Source organism: Carassius auratus, chromosome 7 (genome assembly GCF_003368295.1).
Source record: "Carassius auratus strain Wakin chromosome 7, ASM336829v1, whole genome shotgun sequence".
NCBI lineage: Eukaryota > Metazoa > Chordata > Actinopteri > Cypriniformes > Cyprinidae > Carassius > Carassius auratus.
Genome location: NC_039249.1, coordinates 13,534,389 through 13,561,945, shown reverse-complemented (window position 1 = coordinate 13,561,945; position 27,557 = coordinate 13,534,389). Strand labels below are relative to the sequence as shown.

At 37.5% G+C, this 27,557-nt stretch overlaps 2 protein-coding genes across 4 annotated transcripts in view; one reads left to right on the top strand and one right to left on the bottom strand.

Annotated features, from left to right (window-relative positions):
* The first annotated feature begins 402 nt into the window (after nucleotides 1-402).
* On the top strand, nucleotides 403-4,688 carry LOC113105999 (acidic leucine-rich nuclear phosphoprotein 32 family member A). Its single transcript, XM_026267454.1, has 7 exons — nucleotides 403-630; nucleotides 2,622-2,771; nucleotides 2,887-3,009; nucleotides 3,160-3,358; nucleotides 3,435-3,553; nucleotides 3,635-3,689; nucleotides 3,797-4,688. The coding sequence occupies exons 1-7, from the start codon at nucleotides 577-579 to the stop codon at nucleotides 3,859-3,861; spliced, it is 765 nt and encodes a 254-aa protein (XP_026123239.1). The 5' UTR covers nucleotides 403-576; the 3' UTR covers nucleotides 3,862-4,688.
* Nucleotides 4,689-5,151: 463 nt separating this feature from the next.
* LOC113105996 (coronin-2B) overlaps nucleotides 5,152-27,557 on the bottom strand; it is a 38,667-nt gene continuing 16,261 nt past the window's right edge. Inside the window, exons 1-12 of one of the 3 annotated variants that reach the window (XM_026267453.1) lie at nucleotides 22,376-22,571; nucleotides 20,839-21,039; nucleotides 14,062-14,178; nucleotides 12,890-13,039; nucleotides 12,494-12,658; nucleotides 11,697-11,816; nucleotides 10,951-11,055; nucleotides 9,977-10,073; nucleotides 9,301-9,413; nucleotides 8,037-8,127; nucleotides 7,803-7,942; nucleotides 5,152-7,702 (exon numbers count right to left, since the gene is read on the bottom strand). In XM_026267453.1, coding sequence (XP_026123238.1) covers nucleotides 7,523-7,702; nucleotides 7,803-7,942; nucleotides 8,037-8,127; nucleotides 9,301-9,413; nucleotides 9,977-10,073; nucleotides 10,951-11,055; nucleotides 11,697-11,816; nucleotides 12,494-12,658; nucleotides 12,890-13,039; nucleotides 14,062-14,178; nucleotides 20,839-21,039 — 1,479 coding nt within the window. In that variant the 5' untranslated portion in view covers nucleotides 22,376-22,571 and the 3' untranslated portion in view covers nucleotides 5,152-7,522. Of the gene's footprint in view, nucleotides 7,703-7,802; nucleotides 7,943-8,036; nucleotides 8,128-9,300; nucleotides 9,414-9,976; nucleotides 10,074-10,950; nucleotides 11,056-11,696; nucleotides 11,817-12,493; nucleotides 12,659-12,889; nucleotides 13,040-14,061; nucleotides 14,179-20,838; nucleotides 21,040-22,375; nucleotides 22,572-27,557 lie in introns of those variants that run through there. The other 2 variants (XM_026267451.1, XM_026267452.1) reach the window with 2 other exon arrangements.

Here is a 27,557-nt window from a genome sequence, read left to right as displayed (position 1 = left end):
TCCATCAGCCCAAAGTGACTGTACTTACCTCTCAGGAAACTATGTGCTTCGAGGCAAAAAGCAGTAGTTTGATTAAATATGTAATACGTGCACAGCCCTCACTTTCACGAGCGTTGCATTGAATTCTAACCAACACGCGTCAGTTTATTTCAAAACGTCTTTGTATTCCTGTATAACTCCTATATCTTAGTCTAAGTGTGGATAAACCCACTCTAAACTAAGACAACTACCATACCCCTGTTGAGTCTCTGCGCCTTCGACAGTTCGGTTGATTTTATCGCATAGATGTCACCCTAAAACAGATTCGCTGGATCAACCTAACAGTTCCTGTAACCCCACCCAGTCTGTGATCGACCGCTGATTGGCCGTCAGTCTAGTTGTGAGTGTTTTCACATTCCATTCCGCGCTTCTAATTGGTTGCCGGTGACGACAATCCCACACCCAACTCCCACCCACTGGGGCATCATGTTTGTGAGACTTCCTAGTTTGTTAAGAGGCTATAGCTGAATGTGCAGCAAAGACTCTCAAGTCTAACTGCGCTCTTTGGTTTAAATCACTCATTTAGAGTTCAGCAAGATGGACATGAAAAAGAGAATTCACCTGGAGTTGCGGAACCGGACGCCGTCAGACGTAAGCATCTTTATTAATTGCTGAGTGATATGATTTTAATAAAACTGTTGGTTAGTGTAGTTCTGCGTGGATGGACAACGCTAGATGTGCACGCGTCAAGTTGATGTCTTGAATGAAAAGTTTGCGGCGACTTCGTTACAAGCCTAGAGCCTTGGATATCGTTATCGCAGTGTACCTATACACAGCCCACAAGTTCAACAGTTTTACTGATTATTTCCTCCTAACTTTCGCGGGAGCTTTTGATGATGCTGTGATCGGAAACTGCAAGAGCTCCATGCATTCAGTGTATAAACAAGGGAAGCGGCGCGAGGAGCCATATTTGTAACTTTGTAGCCCCTGAACGCGCCCTTTTCCTTTGCATCCTCGGTGCTGCAAAACTCGCCAGCCGTCAGTTCATGCCTCTCACCCACTTTCGCCCATCCATTTTCAATTCAACATCCACACTCGTTAGTCACAGTGGTCCTCGGCCAGTACGCGAACTTGTAGTGGGACGCATTTTTGTGAATTGCTTTGCGGGCGATATGACAGATAGCTTGCGTTATTTGGGATAATTTAGGGGCATCTCTACTTTTATTGAGGGATTTGAGTCTAGATCGAAATCATTTACGTTTCTCAATCAAATAAAAGTTGTGTAAATACTTAGGCGGGATCTATTCGAGGGCTTCTAGCACGTTACCAACAGTCGCCTATTTGATCTGGATGAGAAAATAAGCGCATTTGTTGTTCAATCGCGGTATAGAAAGGAATCGTGTCACAGCATATCTAGTTGCGTAAAGGTGCCCAAACCTATTTAAATCGGCATTATATGTCGACGACGTTGCCAAAACGCAAAGACCGAATCTCTTTCTTAAATGTCCTTAAATGTTTCCTACTAGATATCAATTCCCACAAGTGTAACTACCGTCTCAGATCAATTCAGTGCAACGTTATCGAGGTCCCTGTTATTGCCCCTGTACGCAAACCTAAACGCGCTGTAATAGATCTCGTAATTAAAATGTCATAACCGTGTTGTGAGCACTTCTGTGCGTCTCCACTGGCAGGGGAAAGATCTCAGCCGTGTAGCTCTTGTTATTGACTCAGACTGGGCGCTTATGTGAGCGCTACGCAACTTGAAGCTGTGCTGCTCTAGTTGCAAGATCTAGGACAAGCCGCCATTTTATCCAGCAACAAAGACGCACGGCATTTAATCGAGGAGAGAATCGGTGCCGCCGTCTCTATGCTTTGAACCGACCAGAACCGTTGAACATAGAGAGCCGAGCGTGTGCGGAGCCGGAAATTTCATTTTTTCTTCCGTCAAAGTCGATACCTTTCGCTTAACGAGCGACTCCGTTGCATTATCATGCGCCTCTCTGCCCCTCCTACTCGTGCATTCTTGGGTCCGTCCTCGTGTCTTTGCTCTTCCAAGACAATGTAATGCATTTGTCTAACACCCAGGCTATCGTTTACGCGTCTTTACTCTGCTGTTCGAGCACGCACTATAGTAAAAATGATCTACCCACGGGAAAACAATGTACGCCGCTTGTTGCGGAGTCAGCCATTTTGTTGGATAGGGAGTCAAATGTGAGATTTTGTCAAAACACTGAAACATGCACCCCTATCTGCTACTGTAGACCGCATGCTGAAGTAAACTTTACAACTGAATGGCGCCCATATTCGGTCTTGGCGGTATCCCCCACCCCATTCTAACCTGATTAATATTAATATTTTGTTAATAATAAAAGCTGTCTTTATTGTTATTATTTTTTCAAAATATTTACTGATAATGGTGTGATCTATAGAGATGACGATTTTATTCATTTATATTATCATTATTTATTATTATTATTTTTTTTTTGGTGGGTCAACATGATACAAGTAAACACACGGTGCTCTTGGCGTTCTGCAAAAGTTAGAAACTGCTCTGGTGTGACTGAATTTAAGCCTCTCAGATGGAGACTAACAAATGCTGTATTCATTAATCATAACATTTCGTCTCATGTGCCTTCTAACAGGTGAAAGAGCTTGTGCTGGACAACTGTCGGTCAAATGAGGGCAAAATTGAGGGCCTTACTGATGAGTTTGAGGAACTGGAATTTTTAAGCACAATCAATGTAGGCTTAACATCAGTCGCCAATTTGCCGAAGCTAAACAAACTCAAAAAGGTAATGAGTGCTTTCTTGAACACTACTTCAGAAGTATCAAAAATGGTTGTTTTTTTGGAGTGTGTGAAGTCTTTGCCAGTCTTGTTAATATGGCACTGGATCCTGTTTTCCTCAGCTTGAGCTTAGCGATAACAGAATCTCAGGGGGTCTGGAGGTCCTGGCAGAGAAGTGTCCCAACCTCACTCATCTCAACCTCAGCGGCAATAAAATTAAAGACCTCAGCACCATCGAACCCCTGGTAAGATGCCTTTATAGCTACATAGGAGTTGTAAATAAGTGGAGTTTTTCAACTTTCTGATGAAATATTTGTAATTAATCAATAACGAAAACAGCAGCAATATATTATTGTTATTATTATTAATTTGTCCTCCTGTCTTTTTCCCAACAGAAAAAATTGGAAAGCCTCAAAAGTTTAGACTTGTTCAACTGTGAGGTGACAAACCTGAACGACTACAGAGAAAATGTTTTCAAGCTGCTCCCTCAGTTGACGTATCTCGACGGCTATGACAAAGAGGATAAAGAAGCGCCTGACTCTGACGCCGAAGCTTACGTCGAAGGCCTAGACGACGACGAGGATGATGAAGATGGTACGAGTGACACCGCGCTTCAACATGAATCAGTTTTTAAGGAATTTGTTTGTCATTGACTTAATTTTGTTTGCAGAGGGAGAAGAGGAGGAGTATGACGAAGATGCAGCTCCAGGAGATGAAGATGAAGAAGAGGGAGAGGAGGATGATGAGGAAGAGGGAGAAGAGGAGGAAGAAGAGGACATCAGCGGAGAGGTTAATGCCGGAAAATAATGATGGTTCCTTTACAATTTCACATACATGGTGTCAATTTGTGCCTTTTTCGTACACTTTTAGGAAGAGGAGGAGGAAGAGTTAAATGATGGCGAGGTAGATGATGAGGAAGACTTAGGTAAGTGAATACATGAAGCGTTTGTCCCACCCGTGAATTGAATTCTGGTAAGCAGCGTGAGAGTAAGAGTAAACTAAACTTCTGGTCCTCCTGTGCTGTGTTTCCAGAGGAAGAGCGGGGTCAGAAGAGGAAAAGAGAGCTGGATGAGGAAGGGGAGGAAGATGATGACTGAACACGTACCCCACCCCATTGTTATCGGAGCGTTTAACCCCTGTATATCTGTCCTATTGTCACTCTGCCATGGTTTGGGGAGGTTTTCAAATGGTAGGGGGTGGGTTAGTATAAACGAGGACACAGTTGAAATATTTGTTTTTAGCTTTTTTGTTGTTGATGTTGTTGTTGTTTTCTTTTGGTTTGGTTTGTACTTTCAGTTTGATTCCCTTCATTTTCTCCAAAAGCTCTTCAGATGGCTGACGACACGGTGTGGAAATTTATTATTGTTGGAAAAAAAAGACCAGTATGCTCTTGTAATTTTTCCCTGTCTTTACTGTTGATGCCTAAATGCTGGTGATGACTTATGTATTAAAAAACAACAAACAAAAAAAAAACAACCAAAAACCTTTTAGAAGTGCATGGCTGAATCTATTTTAAAGTTGACTACTGGATTTCAAGGAAGAACATTTTCTAACCCACTTTTTTATTGCATCTTTTATTTGTGTATTTTGTTTCTTTGGTGTTTTCATCATCATCATCATCACCACTGTGCTGTTTAGGCTTGAAGAATACATCATGGTGTCTGCTTGGACATGCACAGCTCAACCTCTCAATGTGATTTTTATTTTATTTTTTAATGTTCAGAGCCGAATGTCTGCCCTTGTCAGATGAGCCCTAAACCCCTTCTCCCTTTTGTGTGGATAGTTCAGAGGTTTCGTGTTCTTTGTAAATAATGACCAAATATATTTTTTTCTGATTCCCTTTGATAACGGCAGACATTTTCACAAATAATCTCAGTTGTAACCATTAACTGTAATAAAATGAATAAAAACGCAAGAGGCTCTATAATTTGAAGTTCTCTGTTCTGACAGCCACAGAAAATCCACGTATTGTAATTAGATGTGATTACATACCTGATCAATAGATTATGTATTTGAAATCTTGTGCAGAGATGTGTATATCATCTCACCCCTGATATTGTGGGTTAACTGAATATATGACGTGAAATTGCATTGTGAAGCTCAGGGAAAATAGCTTGTCTATTTTTGATGATACGTGACCGAATATTGTGTATATATTCAGAAGTATCATACCAATTTAAATAGAAAGCATACGCAATTTTAACTGAGCTGTATCCAGTTGTCAGATCATACTGATTGAACTTTTTATTAAAAGAAGACTTACGATTTCACATTGAATAGAAGTCAGCATTTTTGTTCAAATGAATATTTACTGTTATAAGCATGTGCTTTGTTAACATGAGCATGGAAGCATCGCATACAGAGTAACTGAAGTGTCTCTTATGATCTGTGGGAACAGATTCACTTTTTATTTTTCATGTGTATCTGAGATCGAAGATATATTAAGCTAGTCTAGACAGTTAGATTAGATGTACCATTCAAGCAAATTCAGCTCAGCACATTACACTGCTCTTCCTCAGGAAGAGGTTTTTACCTTGCATGCGAATACCTTTTGTGCAACATGCTTTAGTAAGTCAGATAGCACTGATTACCAATTAATGTTCTTCATTTTAATCAAAGACAAAGGTTAGCCTAATGTCTTGCCTCGTAATTCTTCAGGCATTGTCAGCACGAAAAATTTCTACATTAATTGTGCTTGTGTAGGCAGTGAGCGTTTTGTCTGACACCAAATGAAAGCGGCCTGAGTGCAACATACATGTTTTGGTACCTCATGCTGTGAACAAATGAATAACCCCTTCACCTCAACGTCTAAAATTATGCAGTTATAAGGCACGCCAACTGGAATGTAGCTACTGGCTACTTATAACCTGTTCCTCACTTTTTTTGTTGTCTCTTTTAGCTAGGCCCAGTGTTATTATTACCCGTTGTTACATGTTAAGAGAATACCGTGTAGTCAGTTTCATGACAAGTGAAAGCCTATGTGCTGAGGAGAGCAAGACTGGGGCTTTACCGCCACCTAATGTCAAAACACCTCAAATGCACTTTCTCCTCAAAATGCGCTATTACTATGCAATAACGAAGCAAGAGCTGCTGGAGTTTGTGTTATTGTTTTATGAAGCAAAATATTACAAAGCTTGAGGCTTATATTGTTTTCATTAAATAGCGACAGCAGGAAAATGTCAAACACTCACTTGCGCAATTCACACTTTCCTTTGCTGGTCGAGCGAGGTTATTTATAACCACTAGTTCATCTAAGGACCTGAATATATACTTGAAAACGGATAACATTTGAACACATCAGCTCATAGGTGGTCGAGTAAATGTGCCATTCAACTTTGAAAACGAGCTGGTACAGTTTGTCCCTCCAAAATAAATGTTTTAAATCATAATTAATAGGGTAACCTTTAGTGAGTGAAGAGCGTGACTACAGTGGTTCATGGATGTGGCGTATTAGATGTTTGCCCACAAGGAATTTGTCCACATTGCATTAAAACATTTGAAAGGTTTTACATTGAAAGTTCAACGCTAAATACAATGCAATTTATAAGAGCTTACATCCTACCTAAGAAGCAATTTGTTTAAAAGGGCCACTATTTTCAATGTTACAGGACGGAAAGGGTAGGCTACACAGTAAATCCATGGTTACAAGCTACAAACCTGAAAACATGAGACATTTCACTTGAAACAGAAATAGGTTTGATTTAAATGTTAAGTTTTAAAAAAGTAAAAATGCTTCATTATGCTTTATAAATCACAGTCGATGTTTAAAATGAAGTAGCTACACCATTCATTCAACTTACTGAATCAAAAATGCAACTATTTCTGTCCTTCATTATTTTATTTGTAGAACTTATGTTTTCTCATGTCCTCTTTAAACGTGACTTTTTTTCTATGGAACTACATGTATTACTAATTCATTTCATAATTGGATTTGACCATTTTTGGCCTTTTTGAATGTTTTCATCTAGTGCAAAGTGTGATTTTTCTAAATGTACACTTAAGTTTAACCTAAAACCCCATTTGAATTGCCTCTATAAACCGATTTGAATGTATTTCACATTGCACAGTGTGAAAAGGATCTAAATTTTGAAGCTACAAATTCCCCAACTTCTATTCCAGCACTTCTAGATTGAGGAGCATGTCAGCTGGATAAATATCATCTGTTGTGTAAGATTACTGCACTCTGGTGTTTTGAGTTTCTACATTAAAACGGCACTGTGGGTCATATCAAAATGATGCAACAGACCTAGTGTTTACAGGAGATAACAGCATGATGGGCGAAGCACGTCTGTTTGACCTTATTAAAACACGTTTCTTCTCTATATGGAGTTTATTAAGCTGTGTAGAACGAGGCAGAGTAGCAAAAGAAAAAAAGAAATTAATAATCCTATGAATTCAATTTAGTCTACAATTATGAGATGATAATGCATTGAATATCTTGTACCAAAACCGATCCACAGAGAGAATCAATCCACTGTAAGTAAACCGACAGTGTGACTGAAGGTCACGTGATGGGACAGTTTTCGCAGGGTTAGTGAATCATCACTCCAATAAAGTTGATGTAGCACACAGCAGCTGTGGGGTCAACACTGGGGTCAGAGCAAAACACTGCTTTATAAAGACAATCGCTTGCTCTTCTGTGGTCTTAGAGGAGGGATATTGGAGTTTTAGGCAAAAGGAAGCCTGTGTTTTTCTGCAGCGCTCAGGGCTTATAGTGTGTCACTTTAGGAAATCAATAGACACAGCACAGATCCAGTGTCAAATGCTGCTACCATTGCTGCTGCTGCTGCTGTTGTTATTATTGTTGTTGTTGATATTTGGGCTGTTCCTTGTGTTATTGAGCTCCAGCTCGAGCTGTCGAATCTTAATGTCCTTTTGTGTAAGTTCGTCCTTCAGTCGCCGCAGCTCTTCCTGTTGCCTGAAGAACATCTGCAAGAGCTGCGTAGCCAAACGCACAGAGTTACACACACATATACAAACACCTAACAAATTGTCCTATCAACAGTCATAATAAATCTAAACAGAATTACTGTAACACCTCATTCTCGGTACGGGGAGGCACGTTTTCTAGCAGGTCAATCCCATTGACCACTCCACCCTTCTTCTCCTTCACAGGAGCCTTGAACACCAGCTTGTTTGGTCTGTTGTAGCCCTCTTTTAAGGAGATGAGCACCGGACCTAGATGTGTACATACAGACATGAATTCGATTCATGTGAGCCTCCGTCTTTCTTTTCAAATATTTTTATTCTGAAAATAAATGCAAGTCTTTACCTCGGTTGATTCCACTGAGCCACTCATCGACAGACAGAGCAGGTTCTGTCCCAGGAGTCATGGGATAAATGTCCTCCTGATATGTCTCTGACTGCAAAGAAAGAGGGGTTTCATTTACTGTTATTTGTACAGTTAGACTCAAAGTTTTCATTAGATTTAGTTGAAGTGTTAAGCTCTGGGCAGGTAAATGTTCAGTCTAAACTAACACGTGGAATCCAGAGGCTCGCAGAAAGAGCACTATTATCACTGTTTTCTTAGGGATGCTTCAGGATGTGTAATTAGTGTACTGTGAGAAACCCTGGATGAGAAGGTAACTCAGTATCTGAGTGAAAATAATCCCAGGTATTAAGGCACTTATTCTTACAGGTTCATGGGGGTTTGATGAATTCCAATGCCTCTGCTACAAATAAAGCAAAATTACTACTAGTGGTTTTCAAAATATTTAATGCCTGCAACCTCCAACGATGACAATCTCCTTCCTAAATTATAAATGCAGTTAAAAGTACAAAGAATATGTATTATGTGATAAATAAATGAAATCAAGTAGTAGGTGTTGTTTCCCGAATTAAATTACAGTAATATTAATTATATGTTTGCTTTGTCATTTTACTGAAATTAAAAATATATATATTTAATTCAAATTTATATATTATAATATTAAACATAAAACCTTCACTGTGTATCCCCCCCCCCCACACCAAATACTATAAACATTTTTATTTAAATATATATAAATATAAATTACTGTATATTAATACTGATAAACAAATCTGTAAATGTCTTTTTTTCTTCCCAAATCCCAAAACAACCTATTGTTGCATCCTGATTTTAAAACCTCTGTTTTAAAAAGTCGGCTGATTTGCCCTCTATCATGAATGATGGATATGGATTGATGGGTATCAGGACCGTTTGCACTGAAACAGAACTGCCACTGGATTTATTGGGGTGTCCCTCCCACTGTTTTTAAATCCCTCCGATAATGGGCCAGCCAATTCTGTCCAGAGCACAAAACGGACATGCTGGGTCTCACATGGAGGTTATTACATGGCTCACTACTCTCATCTCACTGAGGCAGCGGTTACACCAGCAACAGAGGGGTGATGGATTCCTCCATCCTGTCAGGCTGCTTGCTTAAAAAGAGACATTTTGGCAGGATACTCAACTATAGATCAAATTTCTCTCATCCTTCAGTGTAACTCTCAATGATTCATTGAACTGGGAACCGTGGACTGTGAACTAATAGCTTCATGGTGCTTATGCTCACCCTTCTAGGTACAATCATAGAGATTGGCTCAATCAGGCCCTTCAGAGTCACCAATTTATAAAACCTGAAGACTTCACACGCTCCTACATCCAGCCCATGCTTTGGCATCACTCCTATCAGAATCCACACGAGAGAGAGGAACGTATGAGAAGTTGGCACAGGTAATTGACACGCTTATTCTTGGTTTTATCTTGATATTGAAGAGACCATAAAACAACACATAGTTGGTTTATTAAGAGAGAGAAACTACTAATAAAAGGGATAAGGTTTTTCATACAAAATTCCAGGTTAACCCTAGATTGCATAAAGACAGTCAAATTACTTTTGTTCATTAAAGAAATGGGATTCTGTGATATTCCTCATAAGAATATTATCATTTACATATTCTCAGAAATAACATTTTGAATGCTTTCAAAGTGAACATTATCAAAAAATGTATTTCTTGATTTCCTCGCACTGAAAATTAAGAAAACAAGGATACTTTCTATGAAGACAACCACTGAATCCAATATGGCCCATTTTGATCCCCTTTATCAATTTGTGATTGTTTTGGTTTCTGATGTGTTTTTTTTATTTAATTTTTTGCATTCTAGGGTTAATTTGGAAAGTTTCCTACACCATTTTAGAGACATTGCTGGAGTAGTGTGATCATCAGAGGCTGTGGATTCAGCTTTACCGAGCCCTTTCTGTGGTGCAGGGGACCTGAACTCCATGAGATACTGCAGGTAGGGTTTCTCCAGGGTGATCTCATAGTACCGGATGTTCCCATCACCCTGCAATTACACCCACTTAGTCAGTACAGAGACAATTACAGTTTTTTCTAAGGGGATCATTTGTGATGGCAGAAACAAAATATTGATATTTCTAATATATTTCTAAATATACCATTCAGCAGATTGGGATCCGGATTAAAAAAAAAATGTTTTAATGCTTTTGAAACATGACTCTTATGCTTACCAAGGCTTAACAGTAATACTGTGAAATATTATAACAACTGAAACTATTATGATAAATCTCTATTTGAAATATTTTCTAAAAAAATATTTTTCTGCAATTTTAAGCAGCAATTACTCCAGTCTTCAGTGTCACATTCTAATATGTGATCCTAGACCACAAAACCAGTCATAAGGGTCATAAATAAATAAATAAATAAGCTTTGCATTGATGTATGGTTTGTTAGGATAGAATGATATTTACCCAAGATACAACTATTTGAAATTCTGAAATCTGAGGGTGCAAAATATCAAAATATTCATAAAATCGCCTTTAAAGGTGTCCAAATGAAGTCCTTAGCAATTTATATTACTAATCAAAAATTAAGTTTTGATATATTTATGATAGGAAATGTACAACATATCTTCATGAAACACGATCTTTGCTTAATAGCCTAAGGATTTTTGACATAAAAGAAAAAAATAAATAATTTTGACTCATACAATAGATATTTGGATATCTTAATTCAAATATACCCTTGCTACTTAAGACTGGTTTGTGGTCCAGGGTCACATATGTTGAACTGGTGCTCAAGAAACATTTCTTATGTTGTTAAAAAAAAAAACTTACTGACCCTAAAGTTTTAAATGTCTTGCACATTTACATTGCAAGCATTACAAGCATGTATGGATCCTTAACAGTACTGAGAACATATACCTTGCCTGCTAAGTAGAGCATATGTGTGTCTGCATCGTAAAAAGGGAAAAGCAGTCCTGATAGGCCGTCAATCTCCTCCTCAATGATTGGCATTGACAGATCCTCCTGTCAAGAGAGACAGTGTGGTTTCATAAGAGCAAATAACTTTGAACATAGATTAGCAGAGAACAATTTTTCCATTTTACAAAATATTTTTTGCGACACATGTCTTTCTCAGAACCCTGGCAATGTACTAAGAGCAACGCAACCAGCTTCTTTACCCACATTCTCTCATTACTGCAGTTCAGTGTAGCTGTTTAGCTACACTTATAAAGAACAATGAATGTGATTATCACACAATAATTACAGGGAAGATGCTGAGAAGAAAACATAATGACTTTCAGCACGGTAATCTTTAGGGTAATGCAGACATCAGGGACAATGTGTATTTCTGGATGAGTTTTGGGAATTAATCACACAAAAACACACATACATTTGTTTATCTGTCATGGTGAAGTCTTTTTTATTGACTCTACTTGTCTTTATAGTGAACTAATGATTTATGACAACCCCTAAAACTACACAAACCCACAGCCCTGACCCACGCAGACCCATTTTAGCATTTACATTTGAATTAAGACAATATTTTGTGTTCACTGAGTGGTCGCAGGATGGAGGTGATTCCAGGTTTAACTACCCTTGTGGGGATATCTGGATATCTGGTCAGGTCAAAAGCTGACTCACACACATGCACAGGTTCTTCTCACCTGGTCCCAGAGAGCAATCTGGCGTGTGTTCCAGCGAGACACACCTGTCGTTAGGAGTCGTTTCATGTTGCCTAGGAACACAACACGGTTCACTCTGTGGTTTTTAAAGTTCGCCTCCTGCTTGACAATATAAAACAAAAATAAAGGTGAAATTTTACTCAATAGTGCTTTTACAAAATCAATCATGCATGAAAAATTATGATTATTAAATCAATGGAAGAGTGTTTTAATTCTCTGTGTATGGTTGTATAAATTAAAAAAGCAATACCGTAAACTATTTTTAAGGCTCCATTTATCTACTTAAAAAATACAAAATAAAACTAAATGTAAAACTGTACTATTGTAAAGTATATATAAAAAACCTGTATTCTACTTTAACGTATTTTAAAATGTAATGTATTCTGGTGATGGTAATGCAGTCATTATTCCAGAAATCATTAATAATATTAATAACATTAATAATAATATGCTCATTTGGCTCTCAAGAACTATTTCGAATTATTATATATTATTATATGTTGTGCTGTATTTTTTTTTAAAGTTCCATTGATGAATAACAAGTAAAAGTGAATTTTTTGTAACTTTTGATCCATTATCTGTATCCCTGCTGTGTAGTATTAAGTTCTGATTAATAAAAAAAAATCTGACTGACGCCAAACTTTGGAACAGTGTAGAATAATTTTTTTTTAACTAAGTGTCAGTTCAAGTTTTAAGAAGGAGCACGACGGAAATCTGTTGTGAGTGTTTCTGTTCTGAGTGTTTCATGTACTGTAAGACTAAATGCACACAATCCACACCTGCAGCACTCTGCCCGAGCGGGGCTCGATGACGCGGAGCTTCTTGTCCTTGCAGCTGGTGGCCAGCAGGCTTCCCTCTGTGTTAAATGACATACAGAGGATCACATCTGTGTGACAGTCAATCATTTTCACTGGCTCTCCGATCTCAAGATTCCAAATGAGGATCTACAGAAAGAGAAAAACACAATTGTCAAACCTTGAGTGCAGTCTTTGGACAGTGGTACTTTTATGAGTGGCATGCTCATGATCATATTATGGACAATCAGAATACAATCTTTAGTACCGACTGTGCACACTATTATTTTAAATGATCAAACATGGGTAAGATGTTTTCATTTTATAGCTCATAAAACTAATCTTAAACATGCCAGATTCTGTTACAAAAGATGTCATTACCTTGTAGTCATATCCAGCACTGAAGAGAATCCCACTAGTGGTTGGGTGCCACTCTATGAGCCCCACACGCCTGCTGTGGCCATACAGTTCTAATACAGACTCTGTCAAATTCCTCCTCAGTCCACCATCAGGAACCTCCCATATTCGCACCTGATACATTCACACACACATGCAGAACACACACAAATATCACTTTTGATTCAGCAGCATCATTAAAATATGAAGTCAGTTTTAAACTCTAACGTTCAGGTTAGTTATTACTCTATAACTTCATAAATGGTTAAAATTATCTCAAATGACAAATACAACAAGTGACACTGGACCACAAAACCAGTCTCAAGTCGCCCGGGTATATTTGTAGCAATAGCCAACAATACATTGTATTTTTCTTTTATGCCAAAAATATCATTAGGATATTAAGTAAAGATCTTGTTCCATGAATATATTTGATTTCCAACTGTAAATATATCAAAACTAATTTTTGATTAGTAATATGCATAGCTAAGAATTTCATTTGGACAACTTTAAAGACGATTTTCTCAATATTTAGATTTGTTTTGCACCCTCAGATTCCAGATTTTCAAATAGTTATATCTCAGCCAAATATTGTCCTATCCTAATAAACCTATCCTAATAAATTATTTATTTTCAGATGATGTATATGTCTCAGTTTCGCAAAATTGCCCCCCATAACTGGTTTTGTGGCCACATATAACATGCTGAAGCATTATATCGATCAAGTATTCCTGAGAGCCATCTAATCATCATCATGTTTTCATCTGCTCTATCCCTATTGTGATTTTGAGCAAGATATGTTGGGCATCATTCTGATTGTGTGTGTTTAAATTAATGTCATTTTTTTCTTTCTTTATTTCATTTTTTCTTATTTGCAAAGTTATTTAATATGATTTATGTAAAACAACAGTACACACATGAAAATTAACATTTAAATGTTTTGCCGTTTCTTATACATTTAAATCCCTGAGGTGTACAGGTTGAGGTTTAATTTATAAGGTCGCAAATGCTGTAAATGTAAAAGTAAATGCTGGTTTTCCATTTTAGAAAACAAAAACAATTGAAACCGTTTATCATTGCACTGAAAGCGTTCAACAGTTCATTTAAATGAGGCTGACTAATTTGACTATATTGTGCTGCTTTTGAAGTTCACTCACAGAAGAGTCCTCTGAACAAGAAGCGATTATGTTGTCATGGAAAGGATTCCATTTGATGTCCAGCACATTGCCCTGGTGACCGCAGACCTTTGGATAGTGAGGGTCAATACGGCCAAACTGCAGGAGGGAAGTACAGGTTACTGAACTGATGTTTTCCCCCCAAATGGAACTAAGAATACAAACAAAAGAATGTATGGACAAACATAACAAGATTAATATGTATATGGATAGTTGAAAAAATTCACATTTTTATGAGCTATTTTATATAGGTTCATACAGTTTCCCAATATCACACCCGACAAATGCAGCTTCAGTGTAATACACACAAACATCCACTGTGTAGCGCTACATAACTACAGTCATACAGTGAGAAGTAGACCGATCATTAGTCATGATGTCATGAATGTTTGATGTCACTTTAGTCCATTGACCTCCTTCTGAGGTCCTGTGGGATTTGTAGTTCAGGTCATGCATGAGAGCACCCTGAGTGGGCTGCTTATGAAAGACTCTTCATCTATAGGTCAGGCCTTCAACACAATGCAGAGAGATAGTACTGCAGGCGCTCTAATATCAGAGAAGTCATTGTTGAAGAAATTATGGATAGCTGTTGGAGGCATATGAACAATGAAGCAATAGCAATAAACTCCTGGCTGTCACACATTTTCTCTGATCCCATGTCTGTGCTATTCTCCTAGATTAGCATGATGGAAATCATGTCTGTGATCTGCTCTGTGTTAGATTATTGCATTAAATTAGCTATGCAATTGCTTGAGGGGTGTTCATTTAATAGAATTTGTCCTTGATTTCCCACAGGAGATCAGAACTCAAAAAAGAACACAGAAAATACAACCAATTGTAAAATGTCAAAGCTTTTACCTTTGTCGGCCATAGCACTCACACTGGTTCAAATATTGACATATGTGTGAGGATTGCTGGGTTTGTCCAAGTGTTTTCCAAGACTTTATATAACTGTTTTGGTATAAACAATTCAAATCAAAATGCTCATTTAATATTATAATCTATTATAACCAAAACAGCTTGTACAAACAGGGCATTGTTAAAAGCAATGCAATAATTAAAGAAATAATAATAATAATACAAAATTTAATGAAGCAATAATAACAAATTAATGAATAATGAAATAAAAATAAAATACAAAAACATCATAAAAAAATAAAGTGACTTTAAATTATGATTTTCTAAAACTATTCAAATTATTTGTTGCTAAATAATAACTAAACTAAAGGTACAATATGACAGTTTTAATGATCTTTTAATTGTATTTGCCAATATTTTGGTAAAACATCATGACAATTAATGTAAAACCATGATAATGATTTTCTCTGAGGGACATTTTCATATATTCACAGGATAAAGTGTTGAAGGGATTTGAAAGGTTTGCTTTTTACGCCTAGCTTTCTCTTTGTTTCTTGGCTGCGTCTCACTAATCACTTCATTTTGTATTCTTGTTTATTGTTATTCTTTGTGCAAAATAGTTACAGATTTGTGTGTAGGAGTGTGTTGGCAGCGGATGGTTGTTGACACAGATGTGTTGGCTGCAGATCAGGCTGAGTAGTCGCTGTCTGAGATCTTACAGTCAGAGACAAAAGCAGATAATATATTTAGCCACACCCTCTATTGTGAGCAGCACAATGATGCGTGAGGAACAGCCATGTGATTACACTAATTATGATGTCAGTGGAAGTGCCTACAGTCTAGACTGCCATAACTCTGATAGCACATTCTTGTAAAAAAAAAAAAAGTGTTTTCTTAAAGGACAAATTTAACTTTCCTTAGTGGAGACGTTAGCCACTGCTGAGCCACACTTCAATTAGTGTCACATTAATATCTACATCTATATATATAAAAGTCAATATTGCATCATTATGGGATGCTCCATAGAGTATGCTGTATCAGTGTCTGTTGTATACAGGTTGCATACAAAATGGTAATTTTTTGCTAAAGTGATAGTTCACCCCAAAATGGAAATCATTTAATTATTATTAATTAATTACCCACCCACATGTCATTCCAAACCTGTAAGACCTTTGTTCATCTCCAGAACACAAATTAAGATATTTTTGGTGAAATCTGAGAGCTTTCTGACCCTGCATAGACAGCAACGCAATTGAAACGTTCAAGGAAAAGAAAGGTAGTAAGGACATTATTAAAAAAGTCCATGTGACATGGTTCAAACCTAATTTAATTAAGGGACGAGAATACCCTGTGTACACAAAGAAAACAAAAACAGGATTTTCATTTCAACCACCTCTTAATAAATGATGGAGTTTTACACTCATCACAACATGGCTGGCTCTTCTAAAGCCTTTTTCAAAATGATCCGGCATTATTCTAAGTTCAACATTTTCCATGGTTTTGGAACAACATTCTAAACAAAGGGCATTTCAGTTTTCTGAGCTTACTGTATGCTAACTGGGGCATTATAAAAAGGGTGTGGGTCTAGTAAAAGCACTTTTGGGCATGTTAAAGTAGTCTGAACTGGTTGGCAGTTTCCTATCAGTGTTGCCAGATGGCCCAACTCCCTTTTATATACGTGTGCGTATGTGTGTAACTGTATGCCTGACTGCTTGAGCCTGCATTATTTTAAAAATTCTGATATCATCCCAAACCATTACAGCACCACGTCACACATTATCATTCACAGACGTTCCTGTCAACAGCCGCTTAGCAGGTCAAGGAAAGAAACGGTTTCATTTCCAAATGGTTAAACAGTTAATAATGACATCATCGCGAATACCACAGTCTTCTATTCATGCTCTTTTCTCTCTCTCTCTTTCTTTTTTCCCTTGGCCATCTCATCATGGTTTCTGAATGCAGTTTCCATTCCACAACTGAAGCTCCTTTGTCATATGAGGAATTCCATTTGAAAAGCCAATGTTCTGCTACTATATTGCTCCCATGTGTCTGGATTTTACTATGAGAATTGTTTATTCTTAATCGGACAGTTGTCTCTGTAAAATAGACTAATGTCTTGGATTGAATAAACACATTAGAGAGATTTAATAATCTACGTACACACATTACAGCAAAGACAATATTGCATTAAACTGCCAAACTTCACATATTAAACTACAATCACATATTAAATTACAAATATATATATTGGTTACATACAGTATATAATGCAAAAAATGCTGAACTATTGCCAGTGTTAAATAGATTCACAGTGATTTCTATTATCTCTATGGCAGATTTCAGTGAGAATTTCTCAGTATTACAGTAAGTATGCAAACTTTGCAGGGAGCTGTCAATGCAACACAGAGACACAAGGGAGAAGAAGCTGGGAAAAACAGCTCCACGTGGTGTCCAAAGAAACACATATGCGGAAGTCAGAGGGACTGAGCTCTTTTCCAAGGCCTGGGAGCCCAGTTGGAGTCACGAACACTGTGGAATGAGCACATTAAGGGCACAAAGCTGGCCTTCTACATCACACATTAACTGGGTGACTCTGAATGTTCATCACAAAAGTGCTATTGATAGTTTATCCAAGTTGGCTGAGACCATGACCAAGTGTCTCCAGGCCCAATGGGCAGTGTAGCATGACCGGATGTGCTCAAGAGGAGGGACAGAAGAATAGACAAAATAAAGAGCGGAGATGACTGAAGAGAAGAATGGGACATCAGAAGCTGTGCGCCGAAATCTCATTGTCATGTCAATGATAAATGGTGTGTGAGTCATTCTCTTTCTGTCTGTGCTTTCCGTGCAGTCTGGCCAATTGCTGTGGAGGTGGAATTTGGAGTCACATTTAAATTGACTAACTTTGCATTTTGCATCTTTAGAAGTCAGTAACATTGTTACAAAAAGGGAAAGCTTTCTGAAAAAATGGTTATCATGGATTTATTTTTTTCTGTATAAACATAAAAGAAGACATTTTGAGGAATGTCTCAATGTTTTGATTTGATTTTTTTGCCATACAATAGAGGTCAATGGTGACTGTTTGGTTACCAACAGACTTTAAAATATCTTTTGAAAAGTACAAAGAAAGTCATAGAGGTTTGAAACAAAACATGAGGGTGTGAGGGTGAGTAAATCATGACATAATAATCATTTTTGGATAAACTATCACTTTAATCTGCAGAACCCCGGTCTTCTATCTTTTCTTATGAAGCAGACATATAAAGCTGTTCCAACCAGAGCACATTGATGTCCACATCGATTAGTTCACACTACTGTTATATCAGTGTCTGTGACCAGGAGTTTACAGCTTCCAGTGCTTCTCCATTTTACAGCATTAAAGCCAGAGATCAAAGGAAAAGTATCTGCGCTCTGCTCAACAGTCAGGCTTTTGCTCTGTCTGTGAAAAGGGTAACAGAAAGATTCAATTTATAGCATATGAAGCCACTGGGTGAGGGACTTCATGGTTCAGACTCAGGTTGATGGAAATAGCAACTTGCTCTTAAAAGATGCAAAAACAAACATTTATTAACTATACAACTGTGAACAGGACAATAGTAATAACACAACATTTTGCTAATCAATTTGACTTTATTGTGCTCTCCGGATGTTATCGCGTTGTAAGAGATATTTTCAGTGTGGGTTATCATGAAATTACTGTGTACTGGTGTAAAGGGAATCTAAACCTTGCAAAGAAAATGCGTATTATTCTAAAACAGAGCCAACTAAAGTGTTCAACAGAAAGAGATTGCGAGAGAAAGAGGCCTGTGGGTTTGTGTGCACCACATGTGCATTTATAAGAACAGGGTGAGGAATGACTCATCTATGTTTTTCCACTGTTCAGTAACTGCTCATGTTCTCTCTAACAATTAATGTACATGTGAATTTGTGCAAAGCATCCATTATCCCTCCTCCGTAGTATTGCTTTGTTTTAGATAGATTTTATGCATATTTGCAGTCAAATAGAAATTCTTGTGTTTGGTCTTCCGTTCAGACCATGGAAACACACACTTGTTCATGCATCAAGGTTCAGGAGTGTGCACACTTTAATCGCAGTTCACCTTAAGATATATATCTATATATATTAGGGGTGTAACGATACGCGTATTCGTATTGAACCGTTCGGTACGACGCTTTCGGTTCGGTACGCGGTACGCATTATGTATACCGAACGGTTCGTTGGAGTAATTAATTATATTTGAAAAAAAAAAAAAAAGAGAGAGAGAGAAATATAATGATATGCGTTCAACAAGGTAGCCCAATAACCCAAACAACGTAACAGGCAACGCCCCTGACACTCCCGAAGAAGAAAAAAACACCATCTTATATGTTTATGTTAGGCTACTCAGCAGGCGCTCGCTCACTCAGTACGCGCTGAAGGCTCGTTGCAAAATAGCCAATGCGTTTAACAGACTAGAAATGAGAAGATCCTCCAATAACCAACAGGTCTGGTGTTTGGGTGCACTTTGGATTCCCTTTAAGCTATAATGGTGATGGCAAGAGAGTGGTGGATAAAAAAACAACGGTATGTCGCATCTGCAACATGACAGGGTACACCAGCGGGAATAAAAAAAAAAAAAAAAAAACACCAGCGGGAATATCTGGGATATATGCGTCAGTACTATCTGGGAAAAGACGAAAAAAAGGAGAAACATGCACGCAGCAAACTATCCCTGCAGCATTTAGAAACTATAGCTTACAGGGAATCCAACCCAAACACCAGACCTGTTGGTTATTTTAGGATCTTATATTTCTGGTCTGTTAAAGGCATTCGACATTTTGCAACGAGCCTTCAGCGCGTGCTGAGTGAGCGAGCGCCTTAGGGGCCGTTCACATATCGCGCCTAAAAACGCATGGAAAACGCTAAGCGCGTCTTTCTCCTCCTTTCCAAAGCGCTCGGGCAGAAGCGCTCATGAGGCGTCTGTCTTTGCTAAGCAACAATGACGTGCTCTCTCCATGAGACGCGGAAATTTCAGCGAAGGATAAATGGATTTGCAGCTCTAAAAATCGCTTGCAGTAGCTCTGCTACTAAATTTATTTCAAAATTGCAATCCATATACAACTATGATCAGCTGATCCTTCATCTTGGCTGAGCTCTCAACGTTGTTACGGGAAAGGATGAAGCTGATTGGTTAGTTCTTGTCACATGACCCGCGGTGCACTTGCGGCATTCTGAAAAGTTGAGATGTTTTTACATTTTGCTGTATCTAAAACGTATCGAACCGAACCGAACCGAACCGAACCGTGACATCAGTGTATCGTATCGAACCGAACCGTGAATTTTGTGAACCGTTACACCCCTAATATATATATATATATATATATATATATATATATATATATATATATATATATCATATGCTCACTGAGTGTTGTAATTCTTCAATGCCCTTTTTTGTCCTTTTTGTCTCCAACTTTGATTTAATATCAAAGTATATGATTTTTATTTTTATTATTTAATAATGTTAATAATGTTAATAATGAAAATGTTTTCATTCAAAACATGAATTTTAATTTATATGTATTACACACACTAAAACTGTGTAGTTATTCCGTGTAGTTAGTCGTGCTTTGGGGCAAATTTGTCCTCAGGGATAAAACTGACAAGATCTCCATTTTGTGGCATCCTTTGTAAAAATCTAAAGGCCTAACGTTTCATAAATAAATTAGCCTATATATTCATATTGGATGGAGGCGTTAATGAGTGGCATTTCACCCCTTCAGCTCATTTCTAAATGGTAAAAAATAATGCTCTTGAAAGGTTCGCACCATTCATGCCGCTATTTGTGCTAGTTTGAAGCTCTACATTGTGGAGGTCATGAATTTAGTGTAAGCCATAAAACAACTAGGTATTAACGTTACCTGAGTGACCGGGATAACGACGAAAGATCCTCCTCCCGCGCTCTCCGTTACTATGGCGAGGAACTTGGAGTTGACCGCGCAGAAGTGATTGTCATGGACATTCTTCGTGATCGGGATGCCCTCGAAGCAGTGCTCACGGTTGGCCACTTTGCCATAGACGTTTCGAAACTTGGAGCTCCGGTAGGTCGGCCGCCATGACATCTGCAAAACACATGCGAAGACAATAAACGAGATTAGTAGTGTTTTTTTTTTTTTAGCTTTTAATGTAATTTAATTGTTTAATTGTGACGTGGACAGATGGACAAACCTATGTAGATTAAATAAATAAATAAATAAATACATAAATAAAAAATAGAAATTCTTGACATGGATTTTTATCTTTAACAGTGTGATTTTTTTATTCTAAAAATAGGCTATTATTTTGAAATATACAGCTCAACACAAGATAAATGTTTTAGCATGATACTAGTGGTAAACTTTTTGCAATGACCAAAAAAACCTAAAAGGGGGGAAAGACACTAAAGTAAACAAGAAACAAAACACAAACCATCACCCAGATCCCAACATCACTTGGGGTCTTAGGCCTTTAAGCAAACTCAGACTATGTCAATAGATACATTAAAATGTATGATGACACCATAAATATGATAGGTAAAATACAAATATTGGTGCCATTACTGCTGATTTGGCTCCATTTTCTATTCCATGAAACCCTTTAGAAGGCACTTAAATAGGAAGCGGTTGGTGGATGCTTGTAAAAATTTCACTCACAACTCAAACCACTGTTTGTAGTTTTGCCTAGAGGAATGCGCAAGCAACAATTTAGGCTCTAATGAATGAGACTGTGCCATTCAAACTAAAATGAAATGCGATTCGAAAAGATAGTGGCCACAATGAGGACAGGAAGTGTTAAATCACCAGTGTCTGATCTGAATCTTTATGAGAGATTGACATCACTCGTTACTAAAGACAGCATTGAGAATGTCCCTCTGCTTTTGTATAATGAGAACATGCACAACCCTTAGTCTTTAGTTTATTTCTAACAAATCCTATGATGACTAATAGTATTATTAGAATAGTTAAATGGTTTGGCTTGAAATTAGCTACATCTCTCTGGGACCTTCCTCACCTTTCTTTTTTAAATTCTATGTATGTTTTCAGCTCTCATACAGTGTGAATGTTTACAACAGTCCTAAATCATTCAGCAGTCTGTGTGCATGTTGTCCTATCTGTTTAAGCATAACCGAATCAACCAGAGAGAGGCCTTCAGCTATAGAGAGCTGTGCCTTTGAGATTTGCATACAAGAACAATTATTCATTTAATACTGCACGTACTTACACACACACTTACTCACTCACTTCTCTAAAAGACCAGCTGACCACTCTCTATCTGTGTACTGTTTATCTGTATTACACGATTTCTGTTTATCAGTCCACAAAATATATTTTTTTATTCAATATATGCGAACAATATGCATTATTTATTATTAGTTTCACCTCAATGTCTGACTCCAAATTATTCAGGCTAATTTCCTACCTTTCCTTTGGGTTTGAGCTCACCACCCTCTGAATTCTGCAGTCATCTACAAAAAGAGCCTGTATCTTCTTCGGGTTCCTGTGTGCATCTAGTTTGCCGGCCTGAGTTACTTGCATCTGTTTCTCTCTTCTCCTTTTTCCTCCAAGCGTTCTCCTCCCACTGCCTCCTTTCGTCCCTCCCTTGCTACTTCATTCCCTCCCTCTTCCCCGGCCAAGCCCTACATCAGCTACTGTGATTGCTAGAGGTTGAATATCTTTCTCTCTGCCTGCAACACACACACACACACACACGCACACCGACACACACACACACACACACACACACACACACACACACACACACACAGAAAGACACACACACACACACACACACACACACACACACACACACACAGTTACTCCCTTTCTAACATATACACATTCACACACACGTATACATCTTCCTCACAGGCACAAGTCATTGCTCCAGTTCAGCCTCTCTTTACTGTATGTCAGTGTTTACTTATTAATGTATTTTTAATTGTTTATTACTACCATTGACTGAGTACACAGATTCCTCACCATCTCATTCAGTTTATAAAAAATATTGATCTGGGGGAAGTGTCCACATTTATTTTATGCATTTACATGTAATGCATTCTTACTGAATAAAAATATTATTTATTCCAAAGGGAAAAAACACTCCTTAAAAAGTAGTGCATATTTTCTTCATTTAATTCTCCTTTGCTTGTAGGTGTAACTCTTTATTGTTTATTGTATTTTTTTCAGTAGTTGTAGTCTGTGAAATCTTCAATTAAATTCATTAAACATTGACTGTGTGGTCACGTTCACCACGTTTAACCAACTAGTCATATTTATGTTATATTAAACAAAGTAAATGTATATTAATCAAAGTAAATGCATTTTTTATGCATTTTGTTTTGGTAGGATGTCCTACATTGACCCAACATGTGGAAGATATGAGAGCCTGGTTTGTTTTTCTGTGGTTGGTCGATTTACAACTTCTCAGGCATAAGTAATATATTATAATTAGGCTGTGTGATATTTTTAGAAATAAACACGAGAATGCTAATAAGACATTGGACATCTTCTGGAGTGTTCTTCTCAGGCCTATGTAAAAATTAATGTCTCTCTCTCTCTAATTATGTTGAATGATTAAATGGGATATTATTTGGCTAGCTCTTGACAACTTCTATGCAGACAGAAAATATGTATTATACTTTAGTGAGACAGCACTCTCTCCTTGGCCTTCCCTTTAACTCTGCTCTGTGTTCATCATGTGTCTGGTCTGTTGTAGCTTCAGTCTCAGATGTCATGCCCACGGACCTAACGTTGCTTAAACGTCTGATGCATATGGGACACAAAAGTGGAAACACTTCAGGAGTGTCGAAGTCCTCATCGGATTGGTTGAATTTTACAGGATTTCCGCGAGACGTGTATGTAGCGTTCTTTAACGTTCCGCCTAGAAACAAAGATGCGTCACTCCAAAAATCCCCAAACAAAATAAGAAAGACGTTGTGTTCAGAACTATGATGAAGAGCGCTTATCAGGATCAACTAAACGCTGGATTTTTAAAAGTATGTGAAATATTTAAAGTTTTTTTTAAAAATGTTTTATATGTCTGAGAGTTTTAAACACCGGTCTGTTTTTGTGGCGACATTTCCATGCCTCAAAACGTGAAGATGAACAAAATGAACTGTGATTGGTTGTTTGACATGTTTGACACGGCCTCATGGGTGAGCCTTGGCCAATGAAAGCAGACCTTCAGTGTATAGGTACACTACACTACAAGAAAATCAAGGGTTGAAAAATTAAGTGGAGAATTAGATAGTAAAAATAAAGTCATATTCATTTAGGTGTACTGGTAATTGATGTTAAGCTTCAAGAAAATGTATTATGTCCATTTTGAGGACTTCTCTTTATGTAGGGGATGCAAGGGGTGTGTGTAGGCATGGACTGAAGCATTAGTCTTAGTCTCAGACGGCACACCCAGTGATCGACCACAGCTTGTTTAATGACCGTCTGATGCACATTGCCCACAAAAATGCCAGTGTTGGCTGAAATTGCCCATGTTAATTTCATGGTGCCACGTGTCTTCTGGGAGTAAGAGTACATTTTATTTTTCATCCTGAAAAAAGTTTAGGGGTACAACTATGGAAGCATTTTAGTCTCAAATATAATTCACACAAAAAACACGATTCAGATTCCCAGGATTTGGAGGCAACAGAGACCAAGAGAATAGAGAAAGAAATGAGCAAATAAAAAATCTTGAGGAAATCTCTCTCTCTCTGCAGGCTGAGCGACTTTTGTGCTGAAAAGTTCCAGATGCATCCTATATGAAACACAAAATAATTTAACATAAAAAAACATTAGGCTATAGCTTATATTTCTTAAGTAAATGTTTAAATTAATGTAAAAAATAATAATAATAGTACAACTGAAGAAAAAAAATTGTGTTCAGCATGGTGAGACGCATTTGAATTCGTGACGGGCCGCGGGTTGAGATGATGCTGCTGCTAGCTCCATGGACATTTAATAGGCCTAGCATATTGTTTCTTTTACGCGGCTGAAAATAACCGTGCTTTCTGTTACTGAGCCTGTGTCTGTCACTCGTCCTCTTAAAAGTGGAAGCTTGTGCGTAGCTTTGTTGCATTATATTGAAACTTTGTTGATGTTCTTTGTTCATGACTCTTTATATGGCGATAAAAGACAGCTTTGTTGCGTTTTTTTTAAAGTGGGGATTGGGGGTGCGCCAACCCGGTTGGGACATAGAAGGGGGTGCACAGGAAAAAAAAGTTTGGGAACCGCTGCACTATAACATAACGGTTATGGAAATTAGAACGACAGTACATTGAATTAAATTGCAATGAAGTTACAAACGATCCACATCATTAAAGAGAATAAGCTCCGAAATATTTAAAATAAATAAAAACGGATCAATCTGAAACTTTTCAAGTGCGACAATAAATAACCTACACACGATCCACAACATAATTAAGTTGCAAAGAGCATAGGCACAAACATAAAATAAAATGAAAGAGGATGCATGTGGAACTTTTCGAGTGCAGCGCAAAAGTCGCTCAGCCTGCAGCGAGAGAGAGATTTCCTCAAGATTTTTTATTTGCTCATTTCTTTCTCTATTATCTTCGTCTCTGTTGCCTCCAAATCCTCACTCTCTCTTGGTCCCTCTCCTCCTGACTAACAACTTTTCATAAGATGTCCGACTTTACAGTTTCTCTGATTTCAGCCAGTTAAGCATATTTATAATATATATTATTAGTGGGGAAGTTGTGGCCTAATGGTTAGAGGGTTGGACTCCCAATCGAAGGGTTGTGGGTTCTACTCTCGGGCCGGACGGAATTGTGGGTGGGGGTAGTGCATGTACAGTTCTCTCCCCGCCTTCAATACCACGACTTAGGTGCCCTTGAGCAAGGCATAGAACCCCCAACTGCTCCCCGGGTGCCGCAGCATAAATGGCTGCCCACTGCTCCGGGTGTGTGCTCACAGTGTGTGTGTGTGTTCACTGCTCTGTGTGTGTGCATTTCGGATGGGTTAAATGCAGAGCACAAATTCTGAGTATGGGTCACTTCACTTCACTTATGGAATGAATGAAACGAGTTGGCACGCATATTAGCCTGCAGTACATAAAAGAAGAACAGTGCGTTGAAGACAGCATCTGTCTTGTACGTTTCCATCGAAAACTAATAAATTATAGTTTTTTTTATTTAAAATAAAAGCGATTACAAAGGAAATGTTTACTGTTCATGTTTTTTTTTACTGTATGGAAAAATCCCATTTAAAAAAAAAAAAACAGTTGATTCAAAGTTGTTTTGATGTTGTTTATCTTGATCGAACTACATTGCTTCAAAGTAGTGGTTAACAATGACTAGGCTACATATGTTTTAAAATGTATTACTGTAAGAAAGTACACACTGACCTAACAGACATCAATTTATAAAACAAGATTATTTAGAATTATAATTTCACAACTCTCAAAATGTTACTTTTGTCTTTACAGGTCTTTCTTTTTACTATCCTGATAATTTTAGTTTAATTTATAATTACTGTAACTGTCCTGTTACAACTGTATTTTGATTGAATGTGTAAACGATAAAATGTGTAAACTCAGACTTTTATGAAATAAACTAAACTCTTACCCGTGCTTCCCGTTCTTCATTCGCCATGCTGGATTACTGATGTAAAGGCTTAATTTCCGTTCTAATTAATCCATATTGCGCAAAAGGTGCGCAGAATCTTGCTCCTTGACATTCGGACACTCGTACATTTTAAACATTCAAAGGTTTTTGTGCACAGTTGTATATCTACAAATTGTTTTTTGCATTTGTGAAACGCATTTTATAAATATATAATTTTATTTTGCGCTTGTGAATTGCTTTTTGTGTATATATATTTTTTTCACGCACGTTATTTTTTTTATGTGTACGTGAATTAGGTTTCATGCATGTGAAATTGTCTACGCATGTGTGAATCGTGTTTTTTGCGTGAATAATATTTGAGACTAAACTGCTTCTATATACAACAGCTTATCACAGTGGCAGTACCTTTAAAAGGTCACCCTCGTAACTTATCTACCCCTAGAACTAGCATTTCAGTATCATAGTATGTAAGGTATAGTACTTCAAGGTAGCTACTATTAGGAATTTTTAGGGGTATATAAAGCATAAAGATGTTCTTTTGAGAGTGCTGTACTATACATAGTGACAAGCCAAAGGTAACCCTTAAGGTACAATTACTGTGTATTTTTTCTGCGAGTGTACCGAACTGATACAATTAGTGTTTTTCAGAAAGAGCTGTTTACTTTTTATTTTTTCATGGTAATTAATGGTTTTAAATCTTTGAAATTTACAGTAGTGTTTAATTTGATGCACTCAGTGTAAAGTTCAGATTTGTTTTTAGAGAATGTCTGAAATAAACAATAAATATAATGTTTTAATGGAAGATATTCTGATCAGATCATCTTTTTTTTTGTAATCTTGTCTATTTCAGATAAGTCTTGCTCGTAAACGATACATAAAAAAATAAACAATAAATAATAAAATATATAAAATAAATAATAATTTAATTGTAAGCCAGTGTCACGGTCTTCGCTGCCTGAAGGAATACGGAGTCGAGGATAAACAGAATAAGGCTTTTAATATATCCAACACAGGGGATATCCAACA

Coding starts and splice junctions, on each gene's coding strand:
- LOC113105999 (XM_026267454.1), top strand. CDS start 577: ATGGACATGAAAAAGAGAATTCACCTGGAGTTGCGGAACCGGACGCCG. Junction 631..2,621: donor GGAACCGGACGCCGTCAGAC/GTAAGCATCTTT, acceptor GCCTTCTAACAG/GTGAAAGAGCTTGTGCTGGA. Junction 3,554..3,634: donor AAGAGGACATCAGCGGAGAG/GTTAATGCCGGA, acceptor GTACACTTTTAG/GAAGAGGAGGAGGAAGAGTT.